The sequence below is a fragment of the Hemitrygon akajei genome, chromosome 4 (genome assembly GCF_048418815.1).
Source record: "Hemitrygon akajei chromosome 4, sHemAka1.3, whole genome shotgun sequence".
NCBI classification, from domain to species: Eukaryota; Metazoa; Chordata; class Chondrichthyes; order Myliobatiformes; family Dasyatidae; genus Hemitrygon; species Hemitrygon akajei.
In genome coordinates, this window is record NC_133127.1 from 15,416,191 (window position 1) to 15,435,866 (window position 19,676).

Genomic DNA, 19,676 nt, shown 5'->3' on the forward strand with positions numbered 1-19,676 from the left:
GGGCCAAATGGCCTAATTCTGCTCCTGCATCTTATGGTCAAAGCTGGGAGGAAGTCAGCAAGTAGAGCAGTACGTATGGAAGGGAACAAACAGCCGATGTTTCAGGCCAAGACCCTTCATCAGGAATCAAGGTGTGACGAGCAATAGCCATTGAGCATTATAGCATAGAAACAGGCCCTTTGGCCCATCTAGTCCATGCTAAACTATTATTCCGCCCAGTCCCATCGACAATCGCCCTCCATACACCCCCCATGCATGTAGTTATCAAAACCATTCTGAAATGTTGAAATTGAGCCCGCATCCACAACTTCCACTGGCAGCTCCTTCCATCCTCTGAATGAAGAAAATCCCTCTCATGTTCACCTAAACTCTTCATCTTTCACCCTTAACCCATGAGTACTTGTTTTAGTCTCACCCAACCTCAGTGGAAAAAGCCTGCTTGCATTTACCCTCATCTATACTACTCATGATCTTATATACCTCGGTCAAATCTCCTCTCATTCTCCTAAGCACCAAAGAGTTCGCCCTGTTGTATGTTCCCCGTTGAAAGGTAAACCTATACTCCATAGTTTATAGTTTCCTTTTCTTGGGAAAAATACTGTGCACATTGACCCTCAGGATTTTATACACCTGCAAGGTTCTCAATATTCCTGGATTTCAGTGCTTTAAAAGGGGTAGAGAGGGGGGAAAAGGGGAGGAGGGGTGGCATTACTGGTCAGGGATACTATTTACAGCTGCAGAAAGGGTGGGTAATGTAGCAGGATCCTCTTTTGAGTCAGTATGGGTGGAAATCAGGAACAGGAAGGGAGCAGTTACTCTACTTGGGGTATTCTATAGGCCCCCTGGTAGCAGAAGAGATACCGAGGAGCAGATTGAGAGGCAGTTTTTGGAAAGGTGCAAAAATAACAGGGTTGTTATCATGGGTGACTTTAACTTCCCTAATATTGATTGGCACTTGATTAGTTCCAAGGGTTTAGATGGGGCAAAGTTTGTTAAGTGTGTCCAGGATGGATTCCTGTCACAGTATGTTGACAGGGCAACTAGAGGGAATGCCATACTAGATCTAGTATTAGGTAACAAACCGGGTCAGGTCATAGATCTTTCAGTGGGTGAGCATCTGGGGGACAGTGATCACTGCTCCCTGACCTTTAGCATAATCATGGAAAAGGATTGAATCAGAGAGGACAGGAAAATTTAAATGGGGAAGGGCAAATTATGAGGCTATAAGGCTACAACTTGCAGGTGTGAATTGGGATGATATTTTTGCAGGGAAATGTACTATGGACATGTGGTCGATGTTTAAGGATCTCTTGCAGGATGTTAGGGATAAATTTGTCCAAGTGAGGGAGATAAAGAATGGTAGGGTGAAGGAACCATGGGTGACAAGTGAAGTGGAAAATCTAGTCAGGTGGAAGAAGGCAGCATACATGAGGTTTAGGAAACAAGGATCAGATGGGTCTATAGAGGAAAATAGGGTAGCAAGAAAGGAGTTTAAGAAGGGGCTGAGAAGAGCAAGAAGGGGGCATGAGAAGGTCTTTATGAGTAGGGTAAAGGAAATCCCCAAGGCATTCTTCAGTTATGTGAAGAACAAAAGGATGATAGGAGTGAAGGTAGGACCGATTAGAGATAAAAGTGGGAAGATGTGCCTGGAGGCTGTGGAAGTGAGCGAGGTCCTCAATGAATACTTCTCTTCGGTATTCACCACTGAGAGGGAACTTGATGACGGTGAGGACAATACGAGTGAGGTTGATATTCTGGAGCATGTTGATATTAAGGGAGAGGAGGTGTTGGAGTTGTTAAAATACATTAGGACGGATAAGTCCCCGGGGCCTGACGGAATATTCCCCAGGCTGCTCCACGAGGCAAGGGAAGAGATTGCTGAACCTCTGGGTAGGATCTTTATGTCCTCGTTGTCCACGGGAATGGTATCGGAGGATTGGAGGGAGGTGAATGTTGTCCCCTTGTTCAAAAAAAGTTAGTAGGGATAGACCAGGTAATTATAGACCAGTGAGCCTTACGTCTGTGGTGGGAAAGCTGTTGGAAAAGATTCTTAGAGATAGGATCTATGGGCATTTAGAGAATCATGGTCTGATCAGGGACAGTCAGCATGGCTTTGTGAAGGGCAGATTGTGCCTAACAAGCCTGATAGAGTTCTTTGAGGAGGTGACCAGGCATATAGATGAGGGTAGTGCAGTGGATGTGATCTACATGGATTTTAGTAAGGCATTTGACAAGGTTCCACACGGTTGGCTTATTTAGAAAGTCAGAAGGCATGGGATTCAGGGAAGTTTGGCCAGGTGGATTCAGAATTGGCTTGCCTACAGAAGGCAGAGGGTCGTGGTGGAGGGAGTACATTCAGAGTGGAGGGTTGTGACTAGTGGTGTCCCACAAGGATCTGTTCTAGGATCTCTACTTTCTGTGATTTTTATTAACGACCTGGATGTGGGGGTAGAAGGGTGGGTTGGCAAGTTTGCAGACGACGCAAAGGTTGGTGACATTGTAGATAGTGTAGAGGATTGTCAAAGATTGCAGAGAGACATTGATAGGATACAGAAGTGGGCTGAGAAGTGGCAGATGGAGTTCAACCCGGAGAAGTGTGAGGTGGTACACTTTGGAAGGACAAAGTAAATGGCAGGATACTTGGTAGTGTGGAGGAGCAGAGGGATCTGGGGGTATATGTCCACAGATCCCTGAAAGTTGCCTCACAGGTAGATAGAGTAGTTAAGAAAGCTTATGGGGTGTTAGCTTTCATAAGTCGAGGGATAGAGTTTAAGAGACGCAATGTAATGATGCAGCTCTATAAAACTCTGGTTAGGCCACACTTGGAGAACTGTATCCATTTCTGGTCACCTCACTATAGGAAGGATGTGGAAGCATTGGAAAGGGTACAGAGGAGATTTACCAGGACGCTGCCTGGTTTAGAGAGTATGGATTATGATCAGAGATTAAGGGAGCTAGGGCTTTACTCTTTGGAGAGAAGGAAGATGAGAGGAGACATGATAGAGGTGTACAAGATATTAAGAGGAATAGACAGAGTGGACAGCCAGCGCCTCTTCCCCAGGGCACCACTGCTCAGTACAAGAGGACATGGCTTTAAGGTAAGGGGAGGGAAGTTCAAGGGGGATATTAGAGGAAGGTTTTTCACTCAGAGAGTGGTTGGTGCGTGGAATACACTGCCTGAGTCAGTGGTGGAGGCAGATACACTAGTGAAGTTTAAGAAACTGTTAGACAGGTATATGGAGGAATTTAAGGTGGGGGGGGGGTTATATGGGAGGCAGGGTTTGAGGGTCAGCACACGATTGTGGGCCGAAGGGCCTGTAATATGCAGTACTATTCTATGTTCTAAGGTCACCCTCAGTCTCACACATTCCAAGGAATAAGATGCTCGCCTATCCAACTCCCCTATACCTCATGCCTTTGAATCCTTGCAAGTCTTCTGTGCACTCTGTCTCACAGGAGGAACTCAGCAGGTCAGGTTATAGGTCTGCAGCGGAACAAACAGCCAACGTTTCAGGCCAAGGCACTTCCATCAGAGCTCTGACCGAGTCCAGAAGTCTCTTTGACAGAGTGAGTTCTGCAGGGCTCAAACTTTTCTACCTGACATTCTTGAAGATTTCAGCAAGGCTGCACCAAGTTAATTGAGATGGGGAGACAGAGGGCAGCCAGGGCCAAACAACGATCTTCAAAAAAAAACACTTCTCTTCCACTAACTCCTTCACCACCCTCCTTGCAAAGTTTTACAACCCAGATCATGCTTACTGCAAATTATTGTTTCAGCATTCTTAGTGGCATACAAATGTATTTCAAAAGAAAATGAACCATCTGTCCTTACAGAAGCAAGCTGTGAGCTTTTTGCAGGTGTAAAATGAATGATGTTTATTATTTTTTTTAATGTAGAAGTTAGTACCATTAATGGCCTGTCTTTTGCACATCCCCAGAATATTAAGGCTCCCTTTATTTCAGCTTACAGCCCATTTATTTTCTGTACTCTATCTATTTTCATTTAGATTTCTTATCTGCACTTTCCAGGATTATTTTTTTCTTTGAAAAGAAAATGTAGTTTCATCCACCTCCTAAGACAAAGCTGATGCTTGGGTAACAACAGATGCATTCATGCTGGACATGCTGTTACAGAAGCACGACGCAGAGTCTTTGTATCTGAGAGTCAAGTGGGAATAGGCCAGTGAATGACTTTGCCACTCTGCTGTGCCATAAACGTTATCAAGCTTCCCAGCTGTTTGTGACTTTATGAGTCATACGTCTGTACACTGGGGCATGCAACAGAGCATTAAGCCACTTTAAAAAGAATCTTACAAAACAGGGCTTTTGTAATGAACATCAAAGAAATATATACTAGAGATGCTAGATATCCGAAATAAGGAAACAGAAAATGTTGAAAGCTCTCAGCAGGTCAGTCAGTATCTGCAGAGAGGAGATGGAGCAGCTCATTATTGACTTCAGGAGAAGCAGTACATGAGCCAGTCCTCATCATATGTTCAGAGGAGGAGAGGGACAGCAACTTTAAATTCCTCGGTGTTGTTATTTCGGAGGACCTGTCCTGGGCCCAGCCCGTAAGTGCAATCATGAAGAAAGAACGGCAGCACTTCTGCTTAGGAGTTTGCGGAGATTTGGCATGACATCCAAAATGTTAACAAACTTCTGCAGATGTGTGGTGGAAAGTATATTGACTGGCTGTGTCATAGCACCAGTGCCCTTGAATGGAATATCCTACAAAAAGAAGTACATACGGCCCAGTCCATCATGAGTAAAGCCCTCCCAACCACTGGACACATCTACATGAAACACTGTCACAGGAAAACAGTTCCTATCATCAGGGAACACCACCACTCTGGCCATGCTCTCTTCTCACTGCTGCCATCAGGAAGAAGGTACAGGAGCATCAGGACTCACACCACCAGTTTCAGGAAGTGTTATTACCCCTCAACCATCAGGCTCTTGAACCAGAGGGGATAACTTCACTCAACTTCATTCACCCTATCACTGAACTGTTCCCACAACCTATGCTCTCACTTTCAAGGACTCTTCATGTCACATTCTCAGTATTTATTGCTTGCTTGCTTGCTTATTTATTTATTTATTATGATTCTTTTTTCTTTTTATATTTGCACAACTTCTTGTCTTTTTGCACTCTGGTTGAATGCCCAAGTTGGTGTAGTCTTTCATTGATTCTGTTATGATTATTATTCCACAGATTTATTGAGTATGCCCACAAGAAAATGAATCTCAGGGTTGTATATGGTGGCATATATGTACTTGGATAATAAATTTACTTTGAACGCTGAACTTTGAACATTGATAGTGTTTCAGCTTAGGGATCTTTCATCAGAACTGGGTAAGAGAGATAAATAAAAGATTGTAATTCGGGGGAGAGTTGGGATCAAGTGTAGGGTCAGTGATTCAAGAACCAAATGGTTGAAAGCAAGTAAATCTCTTGCACCTGGTGGTGTGGGACTTCAGGCTCCTGTACCTCAACAAGATGACAGTACTCAGATGGTGAGGGATCTTTAGGTAGTGAGCAGCTTTCTTTGACAGCTACAGTACTTCCGGTTCAGGAGGGAGATGCACTGACCAGGAAAGATCAGCAGTGCAGATCAGTGCACAAACACCTAACAACCCAGATCTTTGATTGATCTAGTCTTACCGATACCTTGCGGGAGCATCCCTCCCCCCAAGTGGTCGCATCTACATGAGGTGTGGCCTCAAGAAGGTAACATCGGTTATCAAGGATACTCACCATCATGGACTATGCTATCTTAAAACCATATAACATATAACCATATAACAATTACAGCACGGAAACAGGCCATCTCGGCCCTTCTAGTCCCACCTACCTGCACTCAGCCCATAACCCTCCATTCCTTTCCTGTCCATATACCTATCCAATTTTTTTTTAAATGACAAGATCGAACCTGCCTCTACCACTTCTACTGGAAGCTCATTCCACACAGCTACCACTCTCTGAGTAAAGAAGTTCCCCTCGTGTTACCCCTAAACTTTTGCCCCTTAACTCTCAACTCATGCCCTCTTGTTTGAATCTCCCCTATTCTCAATGGAAAAAGCCTATCCACGTCAACTCTATCTACGCTCCGAAGAATAAAGACCTAACTTGTTCAACCTTTCTCTGTAACTTAGGTGCTGAAACCCAAGTAACATTCTAGTAAACCTCCTCTGTACTCTCTCTAATTTGTTGACAAATTTGGTGACTAGAACTGTACATAATTCTTGCAGCTACCATCAGGCAGGAGATACAGAAGTCTGAAATCTCACATCACCAGGTTCAACAACATCTATTTCCCTTCAACTGTTCCATTCTTGGACCAACTTGCTCAATCCTAATCGCTACCTCAGTATAGAAACACCATAATGATTTGACCATATTGCAACATAATAAGACAGTTTTTGTACTAAATGTGTCATCTTGCCTAACTGTGTATAATTTACAGTAGACTCACATTGTGAAGGTTGTGTATCTGACGCTATGTGCCTATGATGCTGCAGTATACGAGTTTTGCCTGTACTCATATACAGTACTCATGCAAAATAACAATGCACTTAGCTTTGATCTGATGGAGGAGCTGCTGCTCCCTCCTCCCAATGGGCAGTAGATACAAAAGCCTGAAAGCATGTACTGCAAGGCTCAAGGACACCCTCTGTCCCACTGTTATCAGATTCTTGAACGCTTTCCTATTACGATAAGATGGAATCTTGACCTCAAGGTCCTCCTCGTTATGTCCTTGCACCTATGTACTTGCATTGGACTTTCTCTCTTGCTCTTACATTTTATTCTGTATTGTTATTGATTTAACTTGCCCCGTGTAATGATTTGGCTAATATGAGCAAGACAAGATTTCGCTTTATCTTGGTACATGAGACAATAATAAACCAATTCCAAGCCCTGTTTCAATTCCTTGTATTATGTGCAGGAGCACCTGGAAGAAACCACAGAGTCACTGGGAGGATATTCAAACTCCTCATGGACGGGTGTGGGAACTGAACCCGGATACAGATAATGCTGTAATAGCATTACACGAACAATTATATGACTGCACTGCCCTATGGTAAAACAAACGTTGCAACATTTGCTTCATCTTCCATTTGCAGCAACCTTTCTGCTAATCTGTTTCCAGCCTCCAATGCACCCCTGACATCGGTCACTCCGCCAATGGGGGCTGCAATGACCCACATTTTTCCAGATGCACCACAGAAAGTGCCCTACCTAGATGCATCACAGCTCAGTAGGGCAACTGCTCTGCCAAAGACTGCCAGATAGTGTGCACATAGCCCAGCTCATCATGCAAAACCAACCTCCCCTCCATTAATTCCATCAACATTTAAAATTACCTCAGAAGAAATGTCTCAACCAATATTATGAGGGACCCCTCCCTCCTCCCCTCTCCCTTGTTTGAGCAGTAGATAAAAAATGCTTGAAAGCACTTACAACCAGGCTCAAGGACAGCTTCTATCCTGCTGTAATCAGGCTGTATATCTTATATTGCTAATGATGAATTCTTGATCTCCCTGTCTACCTCATTATGCCCATTCTCTGTAATTATCCACTTGCACTTCCCTTTCTCTGTTGCTGCTACAGTACGTTTTGAATTCTGTTTTATTTTCTCCTCTACCATGAAAAAGGCATAGAGTTTTTGTGTAACACAGCATGGATACAGGCCATTAGGCTCAACTAGCCCATGCCGACCCAGGTACTCAGCCAGCCACTCCCAATTTCTTACATTGGGCTCTGCCCCTCCGTGTACCTACCCAAGTGCTTCTTAATGATACTCGCCTCAACCACTTCTTCTGGAAGCTTCCATTTACTCACCACCCTCTGTGTAAAAAAAAGTTGCTCCTCAGGTCCCTTTTATCTATTTTATGATCTCCATGTTTAGCACAGAAATAAAAGCTTAACACTGGATCTCAGACATGCATCAATTCGTTGGTTTGTTATGTGTCATATCATACGATGTGGGCGATCATGATCTTTCCAAGACCATGATTTATTTTTGGCAAACTTTTCTCCAGAAGTGGTTTGCCATTTTCTTCTTCCGGGCAGTGTCTTTCCAAGACGGGTGACCCCGGCCATTATCAATACTCTTCAGAGATTGTCTGCCTGGTGTCAGTGGTCGCATAACCAAGACTTCTGATATGTTCATAGCACTATCCACCACCTGCTCCTATGGCTTCACGTGACTCTGTTTGGGCGGGGTGGGGTGGCTAAACAGGTGTTATACCTTGCCCTAAGGTGACCTGCAAGCATACAACATGGCACATAATGAAAGAAGGACACTAACCTCAATGCTACCGAGCACCCTATTGGATAGGAATTCTTCACAGCATCAGTCATAGACAGATAGCATGCTCTTCTGCCCACTGAGTCCTTGGTAACTATTAATTTCCAAATTTACAGAAATCCCATTTTATTCTCCCAATATTCCCTTCAACAGATGGGGGAGATGGTAGAATATCAGAAGGAAAAATAAACCCCTTGTCTTACCAAGTTTGTACCACATTTCTCGGATTGCTGCTCCAATTACACCTCTCATATCTCCGTACCTGTAGAATATAGGAAGCTCTCTGTTAGTCATTATTCAACATTTGCCATCTGTACCTCTCCCTTCCCTGGCTGATTCCACTTGCCCATGATCCCACTCTCATCTGATACCGCCAATCACTTACCACAGTAGCATAGTGGTCAGCATAACAAAGCATTGTTGTGGATCCCTACCACCCATCCCACAGTCCCTTTGACCCATTACCATCAGGAAGGAAGACCAAGAGCATCAGGACTACGACTGCCAGACAGGGTAACAACTTTTTCCCTCAGGTTGTAGACTAGGTTCAAGTTCAAGGTATATTTATTATCAAAGTATGTATGCAGTATACAACTCTGAGAATCTTCTCCAGGCAGTGATGAAGCAAAGAAAACCATGGAAACCATTCAAAGAAAAACATCAATGTCCCCACGTGCAAACCAAATTGCGCAAATGGCAACAAGAACACTAATGAAACCCTGCCACCACCAAGATCTTGTTACCAACAGAGTAAGTTGTTTACTGTTTACTTGTGCTCTGCACTTCACATTAATTTTTAAATTATTTTTTTTGTTGTAATATTTTGTTTTATGTGCTGTGTGTGATGTATGTATTGTGGTTGCACTGTGGTCCAGAAGAACATTCTTTCACAGTCAGATAACAATAAACTTGAACTATTACATAGAAACATAGAAAACCTACAGCACAATACAGTCCGTTCGGCCCACAATGCTGTGCCAAACATGACCTTATCTTAGAAATTACCTAGGGTTACCCATAGCCCTCTATTTTTCTGAGCTCCATGTACCTGTCCAGGAGACTGTTAAAAGACCCTATTGTATCCACCTCCACCACCGTCGTCGGCAGCCCATTCCCGCACTCACCACTCTCTTGACTAGTAGGGCATCAAAGGTTACAGGGAAGAGGCAGGAGAATATGATTGAGAGGGATAATAAATCAGGAATGGCACAGCAGACTCGATGGGCCAGGTGGCTTAATTCTGCTCCTATGTCTATTCATGTTATAGCCTTATGTCCAGATGAGAGGGCAAATTAGTCCCCTGGCAGAACCGATACCAGTGGATGACTGTCCCATTTCTACAGTGCAGATCCATCTGCAGACAGTCACATTTCAAATCTGGGCAAATAGAACATAGAGCATTGAAAGCCTACAGCACAATACAGGCCCTTCAGCCCACAATGCTGTACCGAGCCTGTACTTAATTTAGAAATTACGTAGGGTTACCCATAGCCCTCTATTTTTCTAAGCTCCAAGTACCTATCCAGGAGCCTCTTAAAAGACCCTATCGTATCTGCCTCCACCATTGTTGCCAGCAACACATTCCACACACTCACCACTCTTTGCAAAAAAAACCTACCCCTGACATCTCCTCTGCACCTACTCCCCAGCACCTTACACCTCTGTCCTCTTGTGCTAGCCATTTCAGCCCTGAGAAAAAGCCTCTGACTATACACACGATCAATGCCTCTCATCATCTTATACACCTCTATCAGGTCACCTCTCATCTTTCGTCGCTCCAAGGAGAAAAGGCCGAGTTCACTCAAACTATTCTCATAAGGCATGCTCCCCAATTCAAGCAACATCCTTGTAAATAAAAACACGAAATGCTGGCAGAACTCAGCAGGCCAGACAGCATCTATGGGAGGAGGTAATAACGATGTTTCGGGCCGAAACCCTTCATCAGGAGTGAAGTAACATGGGATGGTCGGGAGGGATAAGAAGTGGGGGGAGGGATGAAGTAGAGAGCTGGGAAGTGATAGGCTGAAGGGAAATGGGCTGGGGAGGTGGAGAATTATGGGAAGTAAGAGAGAAAGAAAGGTAGGGCTGGGGGGAGATTATAGTGAGGGGGGAAAGAGAGAGAGAAAGAGAACCAGACTAAAATAATAGATAGGGCTGGGGTAAGGGGGGGCAGGGGTATCAACGGAGGTCTGTGAGTTGAATGTTCATGCCAGCAGGTAGGAGGCTACCTAGGCGGGAGATAAGGTATTGCTCCATCAACCTGCATGTGGCCTCATCTCGACGGTAGACATATCGGAGTGGGAGTGGTCTGTGGAATTGAAGTGTGTGGCCACAGGGAGATCCTGCCACTGCTGGAGGACTGAGTGCTGGAGTTCGGCGAAACGGTCTCCCAGTCTGCGACGGGTCTCCCCAATGTATAAATGGCCACATCGGGTGCACCGGATACAGTATATCACCCCAGTTGACTCTCAGGTGAAGTGGTGCCTCACCTGAAAGGGCTGTCTGGGGCCTAGGAGGTGGTGAGGGAAGAAGTGTGGGAGCGGATGTTGCACTTCTTCCGTTTGCAGGGATAAGTGCCTGGAGAGAGGTTGGTGGGGAGGGATGGAGGGATGAATGGACAAGGGAGTCGTGTAGGGAGTGATCCCTGCTGAAAGCCAAGAGTGGGGGGAGGGAGAGGAAGATGTGTCTGGTGGTGGGATCTCGTAGGAGGTGGCGGAAGTTACGGAGGATTATACGCTGGATCTGTAGGCTGGTAGGGTGATAGGTGAGGACCAGGGCGACTCTATCCCTGGTGGGCTGGCAGGGGGATGGGGTGAGGGCAGAGGTGCATGAAATACGGGAGATGTGATGGAGGGCAGAGTTGATAGTGGACGAAGGGAAGCCCCTTTCTTTAAAAAAGGAAGACATCTCCTTTGTTCTAGAATGAAGGGCCTCATCCTGAGAGTAGATGCGGCGGAGGCGGAGGAATTGAGAGAAAGGGATAGCATTTTTGCAGGAGACAGGATGGGAGGAGGAATATTCTAGGTAGCTTTGAGAGTCTGTAGGTTTGTAGTAGACATCGGTGGATAGGCTGTCTCCAGAGATAGAAACAGAAAGATCTAGAAAGGGGAGGGAGGTGTCGGAAATAGACCAAGTGAATTTGAGGGTGGGATGAAAGTTGGAGGCGAAGTTAATGAAGTCGACGAGCTCAGCATGCGTGCAGGAAGCAGCACCGATGCAGTTGTCGATATAACGCAAGAAAAGCGGAGGACAGATACCGGTGTTGGCTTGGAACATAGATTGCTCCACATGGCCGACAAAAAAGCAGGCATAGCTAGGACCCATGCGAGTGCCCATGGCTACACCTTTAGTTTGGAGGAAGTGGGAGGAGCCAAAGGAGAAATTGTTAAGGGTGAGGACTAATTCCGCAAGGCGGAGAAGAGTGGTGGTAGAAGGTGACTGGCTGGGTCTGGAATCCAGGAAGAAACGGAGAGCTTGGAGACCTTCCTGGTGGGGGATGGAGGTATATAGGGACTGGACGTCCATAGTAAAAATAAGGCGGTGGGGGCCTGGGAACTTGAAATCTTTGAAGAGAGGTAAAGCATGGGAAGTATCACGGACATAGGTGGGAAGGGATTGAACAAGGGGAGATAAAACAGAGTCGAGATAGGCAGAAATGAGTTCAGTGGGGCAGGAGCAAGCAGAGACAATGGGTCTGCCTGGACAGGCAGGTTTGTGAATCTTAGGTAGGAGGTAGAAACGGGAAGTGCGGGGTGTGGGAACTATAAGTTTGGTGGCCGTGGATGGGAGCTCTCCCGAGCTGATGAGATCGGAAATGGTTTGAGAGACAATGGACTGGTGCTCCCTAGTGGGGTCATGGTCCAGGGGTAGATAAGAGGAGGTGTCAGCCAGTTGTCGTCGTGCCTCCGCTATGTACAGGTCAGTGCGCCAGATGACAACAGCACCCCACTTATCAGCGGGTTTGATGGTAAGGTTGGGATTGTTGCGGAGGGAATGGAGAGCAGAGCGTTCAGAGGGGGTAAGGTTGGAAATGGAGCAAGGGGTGGTGAAGTCGAGACGGTTAATGTCCCGACGGCAATTAGAGATAAACAGATCCAGGGCGGGTAGGAGTCCTGGTTGGGGAGTCCATGAGGAGGAGGAAGAGGGTTGGAGACAGGAGAATGGGTCATCAGTGGGTCCCTACCGAAGAAGTGGGCTTGAAGACGGAGCCGGCGGAAGAAGAGATACAACATCCTTGTTAATCTCCCTTGCACTATTTCTATGGTTTCCATATCCTTTCTATAGTGAGGCGACTAGAACTGAGCACAGTAGTCCAAGTGGGGTCTGACCAGGGTCCAATATTCTTCTGGGCTCCTAAACTCAATCCCACAATTGATGAAGGCCAATGCACCATATGCTTTCTTAACCACAGGGTCAACCTGCACAGCAGCTTTGAGTGCCCTATGGACTCCGACCCCAAGATTCATCTGATCCTCCACATTGCCAAGAGTTTTACTATTGATACTATATTCTGTCATTATATTTGACCTACCAAAATAAACTACCTCACACATATCTCGGTTGAACTCCATCTGCCACTTATCAGCCCAGTTTTTATCCTATCAATGTCCCGTTGTAACCTCCGACAGCCCTCCACACTATCCACAAAACCCCCAACCTTGGCGTCATCAGCAAATTTACTAACCCATCCCTCCACTTCTTCATCCAGGTTATTTACAAATATCATGAAGAGTAGGGGTCCCAGAGCAGATACCTGAGGCACACCACTGGTGACTGACCTCCATGCAGAATATGACCCGTCTACAACCACTCTTTGCCTTCTGTGGGTAACCCAGTTCTGGATCCACAAAGCAATGTCCCCTTGGATCCCATGCCTCCTTACTTTCTCAATAAGCCTTCTCAAATGCCTTGCTGAAATCCATATACACTACACATACTGCTCTTCCTTCTTCAATGTGTTTAGCCCCATCCTCAAAAATTTCAATCAGGCTTGTAAGGCACGACCAACCCTTGACAAAGTCATGCTGACTACTCCTGATCATATGACGCCTCTGCAAATGTTCATGAATCCTGCCTCTCAGGATCTTCTCCATCAACTTATCAACCACTGGAGTAAGACTCACTGGTCTATAATTTCCTGGGCTATCTCTATTCCCTTTCGTGAATAATGGAACAACATCCGCAACCTCCAATCCTCCGGAGCCTCTCCCATCCCATTGATGATGCAAAGATCATTGCCAAAGGCTCAGCAATCTACAACACCAGTAGTCTCACCCAACCTCAGAGGAAAAAGCCTGCTTGCTTTTTTACCTGTCGATGCCCCTCATAATTTTGTATACCTTCTGATATCTCCCTAATATCCAGAAATCTAGTGATATGTTTTAGATTGAGCCTGCAGTGTCCTCAGGGGCACGGAAATTTAAAGGCTCACCAGCCTATTATCTCCACCTTAAGCATTCTACTCCTTAGTCTGAATCCAAAAGCCATAGTTCTAGATTCCTCAGTCAGCAGAAGCAAAATTCCTCATCCACCTTAAAAGCCAGTTTAGAGCTTGTTTTAAAAAAACACAAAATGCTGGCAGAACTCAGCAGGCCAGACAACATCTATGGGAGGAGGTAGTGACGTCGTTTCGGGCCAAAACCCTTCATCAGGAGGTTTCGGCCTGAAATGTCGTCACTACCTCCTCTCATAGATGCTGTCTGGCCTGTTGAGTTCTGTCAGCATTTTGTGTTTTTTATTTATTTCCAGCATCTGCAGATTCACTCGTGTTGCCTTAGAGCTTTTTTTCTAAGTTTCAGTGATATTTCCTCCCATTCTATAAATACTGAGACCTTCAAAATAGAAGGACTTCCCTTCAGAATGGAGATGAGGAGGAATTTCTTTAGTTCGGGAGTGGTGAATTTGTGGATGGCTGCGGAGGTCACATCATTGGGTATATTTAAAGCAGAGGTTGATAGGTTCTTGATTAGTCAGGGCATCAAAGATTCCAGGGGAAAGGCAAGAGATTGTGATTGAGTGGGATAATAAATCAGCCACGATGAAATGGTGGAGCAGACTCAATGGGCCTTATTCTGCTCCTATGTCTTATCGTCTAAACTTTAGAAAATACAGGCAGAGTTGACTCAATCTCGCCAAATTCCTGCTCTATACTTATGGATCCAAGTATTTCCAACACACTGCCTGCCAGTGATTACATCTCAAAGAGGTGGTCGTGAAGATCTAAGACCACAAATATCAGCACAGAAATCACGTCTGCCGCTCCATTAGTCCTTGGAGAGTGATAATGAAAAATCACAGTTTCTTACTTGCATAAGATGGCTGTCCGCTTGGCATTTGAGAAGTTTTCCAGCTGTAGCGATTCCTGGGTGAGGAAGGCCACCGTGAGGTGAAAGTAATTGTTCCAGAGCTGCAAGGAGAGAGAGAGAACAGATGGAAATAATACAGAAGTACGGTTACTGTTTGTGTCAGATATACAGAGGATACAGAGGGAAAATCCAGAGGGACCAGCAGGAAGGAGAAGTCAGGAGACCACACAACAGTTCTCAGTAAGGGATCAGCGGTGAGCAGCTCCAAGTTCCTGGGTGTCAACATCTCTGAAGATTTATTCTGGGTCCAACATATTAATGTAACCATGAAGAAGGCACAAATTCATTAGGAGTTTGAGAAGACTTGGTATGTCACTGAAAAAGCTCTTGTAAATTTCTACAGATGTACAGCAGAGAGCATTTTTGCCTGCTTGCATCACCGTCTGGTATGGAGGCTCCAACACACAGGATCACAAGAGGCTACAGAGGTTTGTGGAGTTTGGGAAATACATGACAAGTACCAATGATGGCTTAACTATTCCCCAGAGCACTGTGCGTTCTGTGTATGTTATAGCGAGGGAGAAGGTCACTGGGTCATTTGGCTTCTTTTCCCTACTTGCTCCCTCCCAAGATCAGTAGTTGCCATGACTACACTGCACACTCCTGATAAAGGGTAATCCTCACCTGATGAGAAAGCAGACTGGAGTCTAGACCTACAGTCCTCACTCTGCTTTCAAAGGCCAGCGACATGCTTGCATGATGAAGGATAGTTAAGAGACTGTTCAATAGGTACATGGACTTAAGAAAATTGTAGAGTGGGAAGTGTTAAATCGACACAACATCATGGGCTGAAGGGCCTGTAATGTGCTTCCTTGGACAGATATCCGACTGACAAACCAGTAAGGACAAGGGCTGGTGGCACTGCAGGTGAGCAACTCATCAGAAAATGTTGGGATCAAAGTTTCTTGCATTCAGGAGACATGAGGATTGGTGAACCCATAGGCACATGGATCAGAAAGATCAGAATGCAAGGACCTAGTGACTGGGGTTCCATCATCAGCGAGTCAGGAGTTCGAGATGTGGAGAGAGTATGGGTACTAGTATCAGTTTATTATTGTCATATGTACCAAGATACAGTGAAAAGCTTGTTCTGCATAATTTTCATACGGATCAACTCACTCTCACCTGATGGTTTTGAGTCAGGAAGGTCCATTGCTGAGGCAGAGTGAGGGTGTTAAGTTTGGCATTGAGCAGTGTAGGAATATGGGAACAACTTCACAACATATGCCAGTGATACTAAACCAGATTCTGATTCTAAATGTGCAATACAGGCATTAGAGGCCTATGGTGCAAAGCAAATACCACTGAGAGTGCTTGGCCTGAAACCACACACACATGTGCAAATGCACAGGACACTCATAAACATGCACAAGGACATTAAGGGTATAGTAGATTGAGGGGAGTGATGCACCATCAATAACTCTCGGAGACTGGAAGTGAACGATAGGCTTTTATTAGCAGCAAAAGGGAGCACGACATCTCGGAGACTGAGGGAGGAGCAATGCCCCAATCGCCTTTATACAGGGGTCTGTGGGAGGAGCCACAGAGCAGTCAGCAGGGGTGCGTGTCCAGACAGGTATACATAGTTTACCACAGGGAGATTTGATAGAGCCATACAAAATCATGAGGGGTACAGAGAACATAAAGGCAAGCAAGCTTTTTCCACTGAGGCTGGGGAGATGAGAGCTAGAGCTTATAGGTTAAGGGTGAAGGGTGAATGTTTAAAGGGAACATGAGGGGCAACTTCTTCACTCAGAGGGTGGTGTGAGTGTGGAACGAGCTGCCAGCGGAAGTGGTGGATGCGGGTTTGATTTCAACATGTAAGAGAAGTTTGGACGGGAAGGATGTGGAGGGCTGTAGTCCAGGTGCAAGCGCAAGCTGAGGGGACTGGGCAGAATAACTGGTTGACTCACACTGGATAGGCTGAAGGCCCAGGTTCTGTGGTGTAGTGGTCCGTGACCCTATGACAAACACATACACCTGACAAGTGACACATAACCTACTCAGAAACAGCATGATTGCAAAACCACACATGAAGCACATGCAGAATGTGTGTACCGTGCTCTTGGACCAATATCACACTCACTGTACACTCACCTGTACATAGTACAGCTATATAAGTAACAATGCATTCACAAAATGTGTTTATGATGTGTAAATCTACACATACAAAGACAAACATATGTGTATAATGTAAACATACATGCACAACCATACACACTTATGCAAATAGACACACACACGCACACACACAAGCGCATTGTAGAGTGCATGAGTGACACTCTCTGCTGAGCTGCCGTGTACACATTCCCTCTCCCCAGTGTGAAAACATCCGAGCTTACCTGCAGCTCAAAACTTGAACTGTTCAAAAACATTTTGTTCAACGTCTCCGCATACTGGTTGATAGCACGTAGGAAGACCCTGCAGAGATGACAAGAGATGATTACCAAAGGCATCCCTCCACATTAACAGCATCAGCAAACACCAGAAATAAACTGTAGGTACGAGAAGCGAAAAGGAAGATTTATGATTCACGTTGAGGACCAACAAAAAGCAATCAAAAAGGACAATGGAATTGTGTGCCTTTATCTGAAGGGGATCTAGATTACAAAGTGGAGGAGGTTCCAATTCAATTGTGCAGAGCCTTTTGGTCAGACTCCCACCTGGTGCAATGCGTAAAGTGCTGGACATCATGCCTTTCAATGGATATATTGGCTTCAGTTTGCTTACTTGGGTGGCAGGATGTAGATGTGACTCTAAAAAGGAGGTGTAAGGTGCTCCTTCCCCTCTGCTAGCCTGCAGGTTACCCTTGGGCAAGGTGCAGTACCTGCTTAGCCCCCTGATCAGGGTCACGTGAAGCCAAGGGAGCAGGTGGTGGATGGTCTTACGAGCAGCCGGTGCATTATCACAAGTCCTGGTTATGTGACCACTGACGTCAGGCAGACAATCTCTGAAGCGTATTGATAATGGCTGGGGTTAATCATCTTGACACTGCCCGGAAGAAAGCAATGGCAAACCACTTGTGCAGAAAATTTGCCAGGAATAATCATGGTCATGGGACCATGATCGCCTACGTTGTACAATATGGCACATGATGATGATGAATGTACCAACAACTACCACTTTCTCTGGCAGCATATGTTGTTTTTTTGGTATGTAGGAATGGTTTTGGAGATAGAGAGGGGAATTAGGGAGCCCAGTAGGACCAAGGGAAGGGAAGTGGGGAAAAGAGAACAGACCAGAGTCTAGACCTCCAAAAAAGTGCAGTGCAGGTAAACGATAAAATGCAAGATCATAACAAAATAGATTATGAGGCCAAGAGTTCAGCTTATCATACAAGAGGTCAGTTCAAGAGTCTGATAACAGTGGGATAGAAGCTGCCCCTTGAGCCTGGTGGTACTTGCTTGCAAGCGTTTGTAACTTTTTCCCAATGGGAGAGCAGAAGAGAGAGAATATCTGGGATGGATGTGGTCTTTGATACCAAATATATGAAGGTTGGAGACAGCTTCTGGAGAGGGATAAGCAGGAACACGGAGGGCTACCAGAGATGGACTGTGCCAAGTAAAAGAGGTGAGAGTGGGAACTATTAGGGAGAGGTGAGTGGCAGATGGAATCAGAGCAAGATAAGGACATGTGCTGGGTAGGAGAGGAGTGTGGGGAGATTATGGTAAACTGTCTGCAGTGAACCAAGCAAGTTTTATAGTGATCCTGTCTGTCATTGCTGAAACTAGGTTTTTTTAAATTCAAAATTCCATTTTGCCAGGACCTGAGGGACTGTGTTATTGGGAGAGCTTGGGCAGGCTAGTTCATTCCTTGGGATGCAGGAGAGCGATCTCCTGCATGAGACGACAGATAGGGTGAATATCTGTAGCCCTTATGCCAGGGAAGTGGAACCAAAAATCAGAGGGCACGAGCTTGAGGTGAAATGTCAACGATTTAGAATGGACATGGGGACAACTTCTTCATGCAGAGGGTGATGTGGGTATGTAACAATTTGCCAGAGATAGTGGTTGAAGAGGATGCAATAACAGCTTTTAAAAGACTTCTGAATTAGTACCTGTATTAGAAAAGATGTCAAAGTAATTTATTTTTGAAGTACTGTATATATACTGTATGTCACCATCTACAACCTTGAGATTCGTGTACTTGCAAGCATTCACAGTAGAACAAAGAAATACAAAAGAATCAATAAAAAAACTACACACAAAGACTGACAGCCGATCAATGTGCACAAGACAAGCTATGCAAATACAAAAAAAATAGTAATAATAATAAGAATGAATAAGACTCAAAGGGAAATTGCAGGTTGCAGATTGCTGAGTTCATAGTTCAGAATAAGTATAAGTGACTGTGGACTTTAGAAAGGGTATAATGAGTCCTCAACAAGGGATCAGAAATGGAAAGAGTGAGCAATTTCAAGTTCCTGGGGGTCAACATCTCTGAGGATCTATCCTGGGTCCACCATATAAAAAAGGCAAGACAATAGGTGTATTTCATTAGGCGATTCAGGAGATTTAGTATGTCACCAAAGACACTCACAAATGTCTACAGATGTACCATGATGGCATTCTAACAGGCTGCATTGTTGTCTGGTATGGGAGGTTGTGGGGGAGCACTGTTCAGGACTGAAGTAAGCTGCAGAGAGCTGTGAACTCAGACAGCTCCATCATGGGCACTAGCCTCCCCAGCATCCAGGACACCTTCAAAGGCAGTATTCATTATTCAGAACCCCCATCACCCAATACGTGCCCTCTTCTCATTGCTACCATCAGGGAAGTGGTACAGAAGCCTGAAGGCACACACTCAATGATTCAGGGACAGCTTCTTCCCCTCTGCCATCAGATTTATGAATGGACATTGAACCCACGAAAACTACCTCACTACTTTTTTTTCTTTTTGGACTACTTATTTAATTTAACTGTTTAAATATATATATAAAATTACTGTAATCCATTTATTTTTTCTCCATCATCATACAGTATATTGCATTGTACTGCTGCTG

At 45.2% G+C, this 19,676-nt stretch overlaps 1 protein-coding gene across 1 annotated transcript in view; it reads right to left on the reverse strand.

Moving 5' to 3' along the window:
• Window positions 1-19,676, reverse strand: part of LOC140726138 (dedicator of cytokinesis protein 2-like) — a 1,234,790-nt gene that overhangs the window by 230,363 nt on the left and 984,751 nt on the right. The window contains exons 30-32 of the mRNA XM_073042110.1: window positions 17,017-17,095; window positions 14,615-14,715; window positions 8,513-8,571 (exon numbers count right to left, since the gene is read on the reverse strand). Coding sequence (XP_072898211.1) covers window positions 8,513-8,571; window positions 14,615-14,715; window positions 17,017-17,095 — 239 coding nt within the window. The remainder of the gene's footprint in view (window positions 1-8,512; window positions 8,572-14,614; window positions 14,716-17,016; window positions 17,096-19,676) is intronic.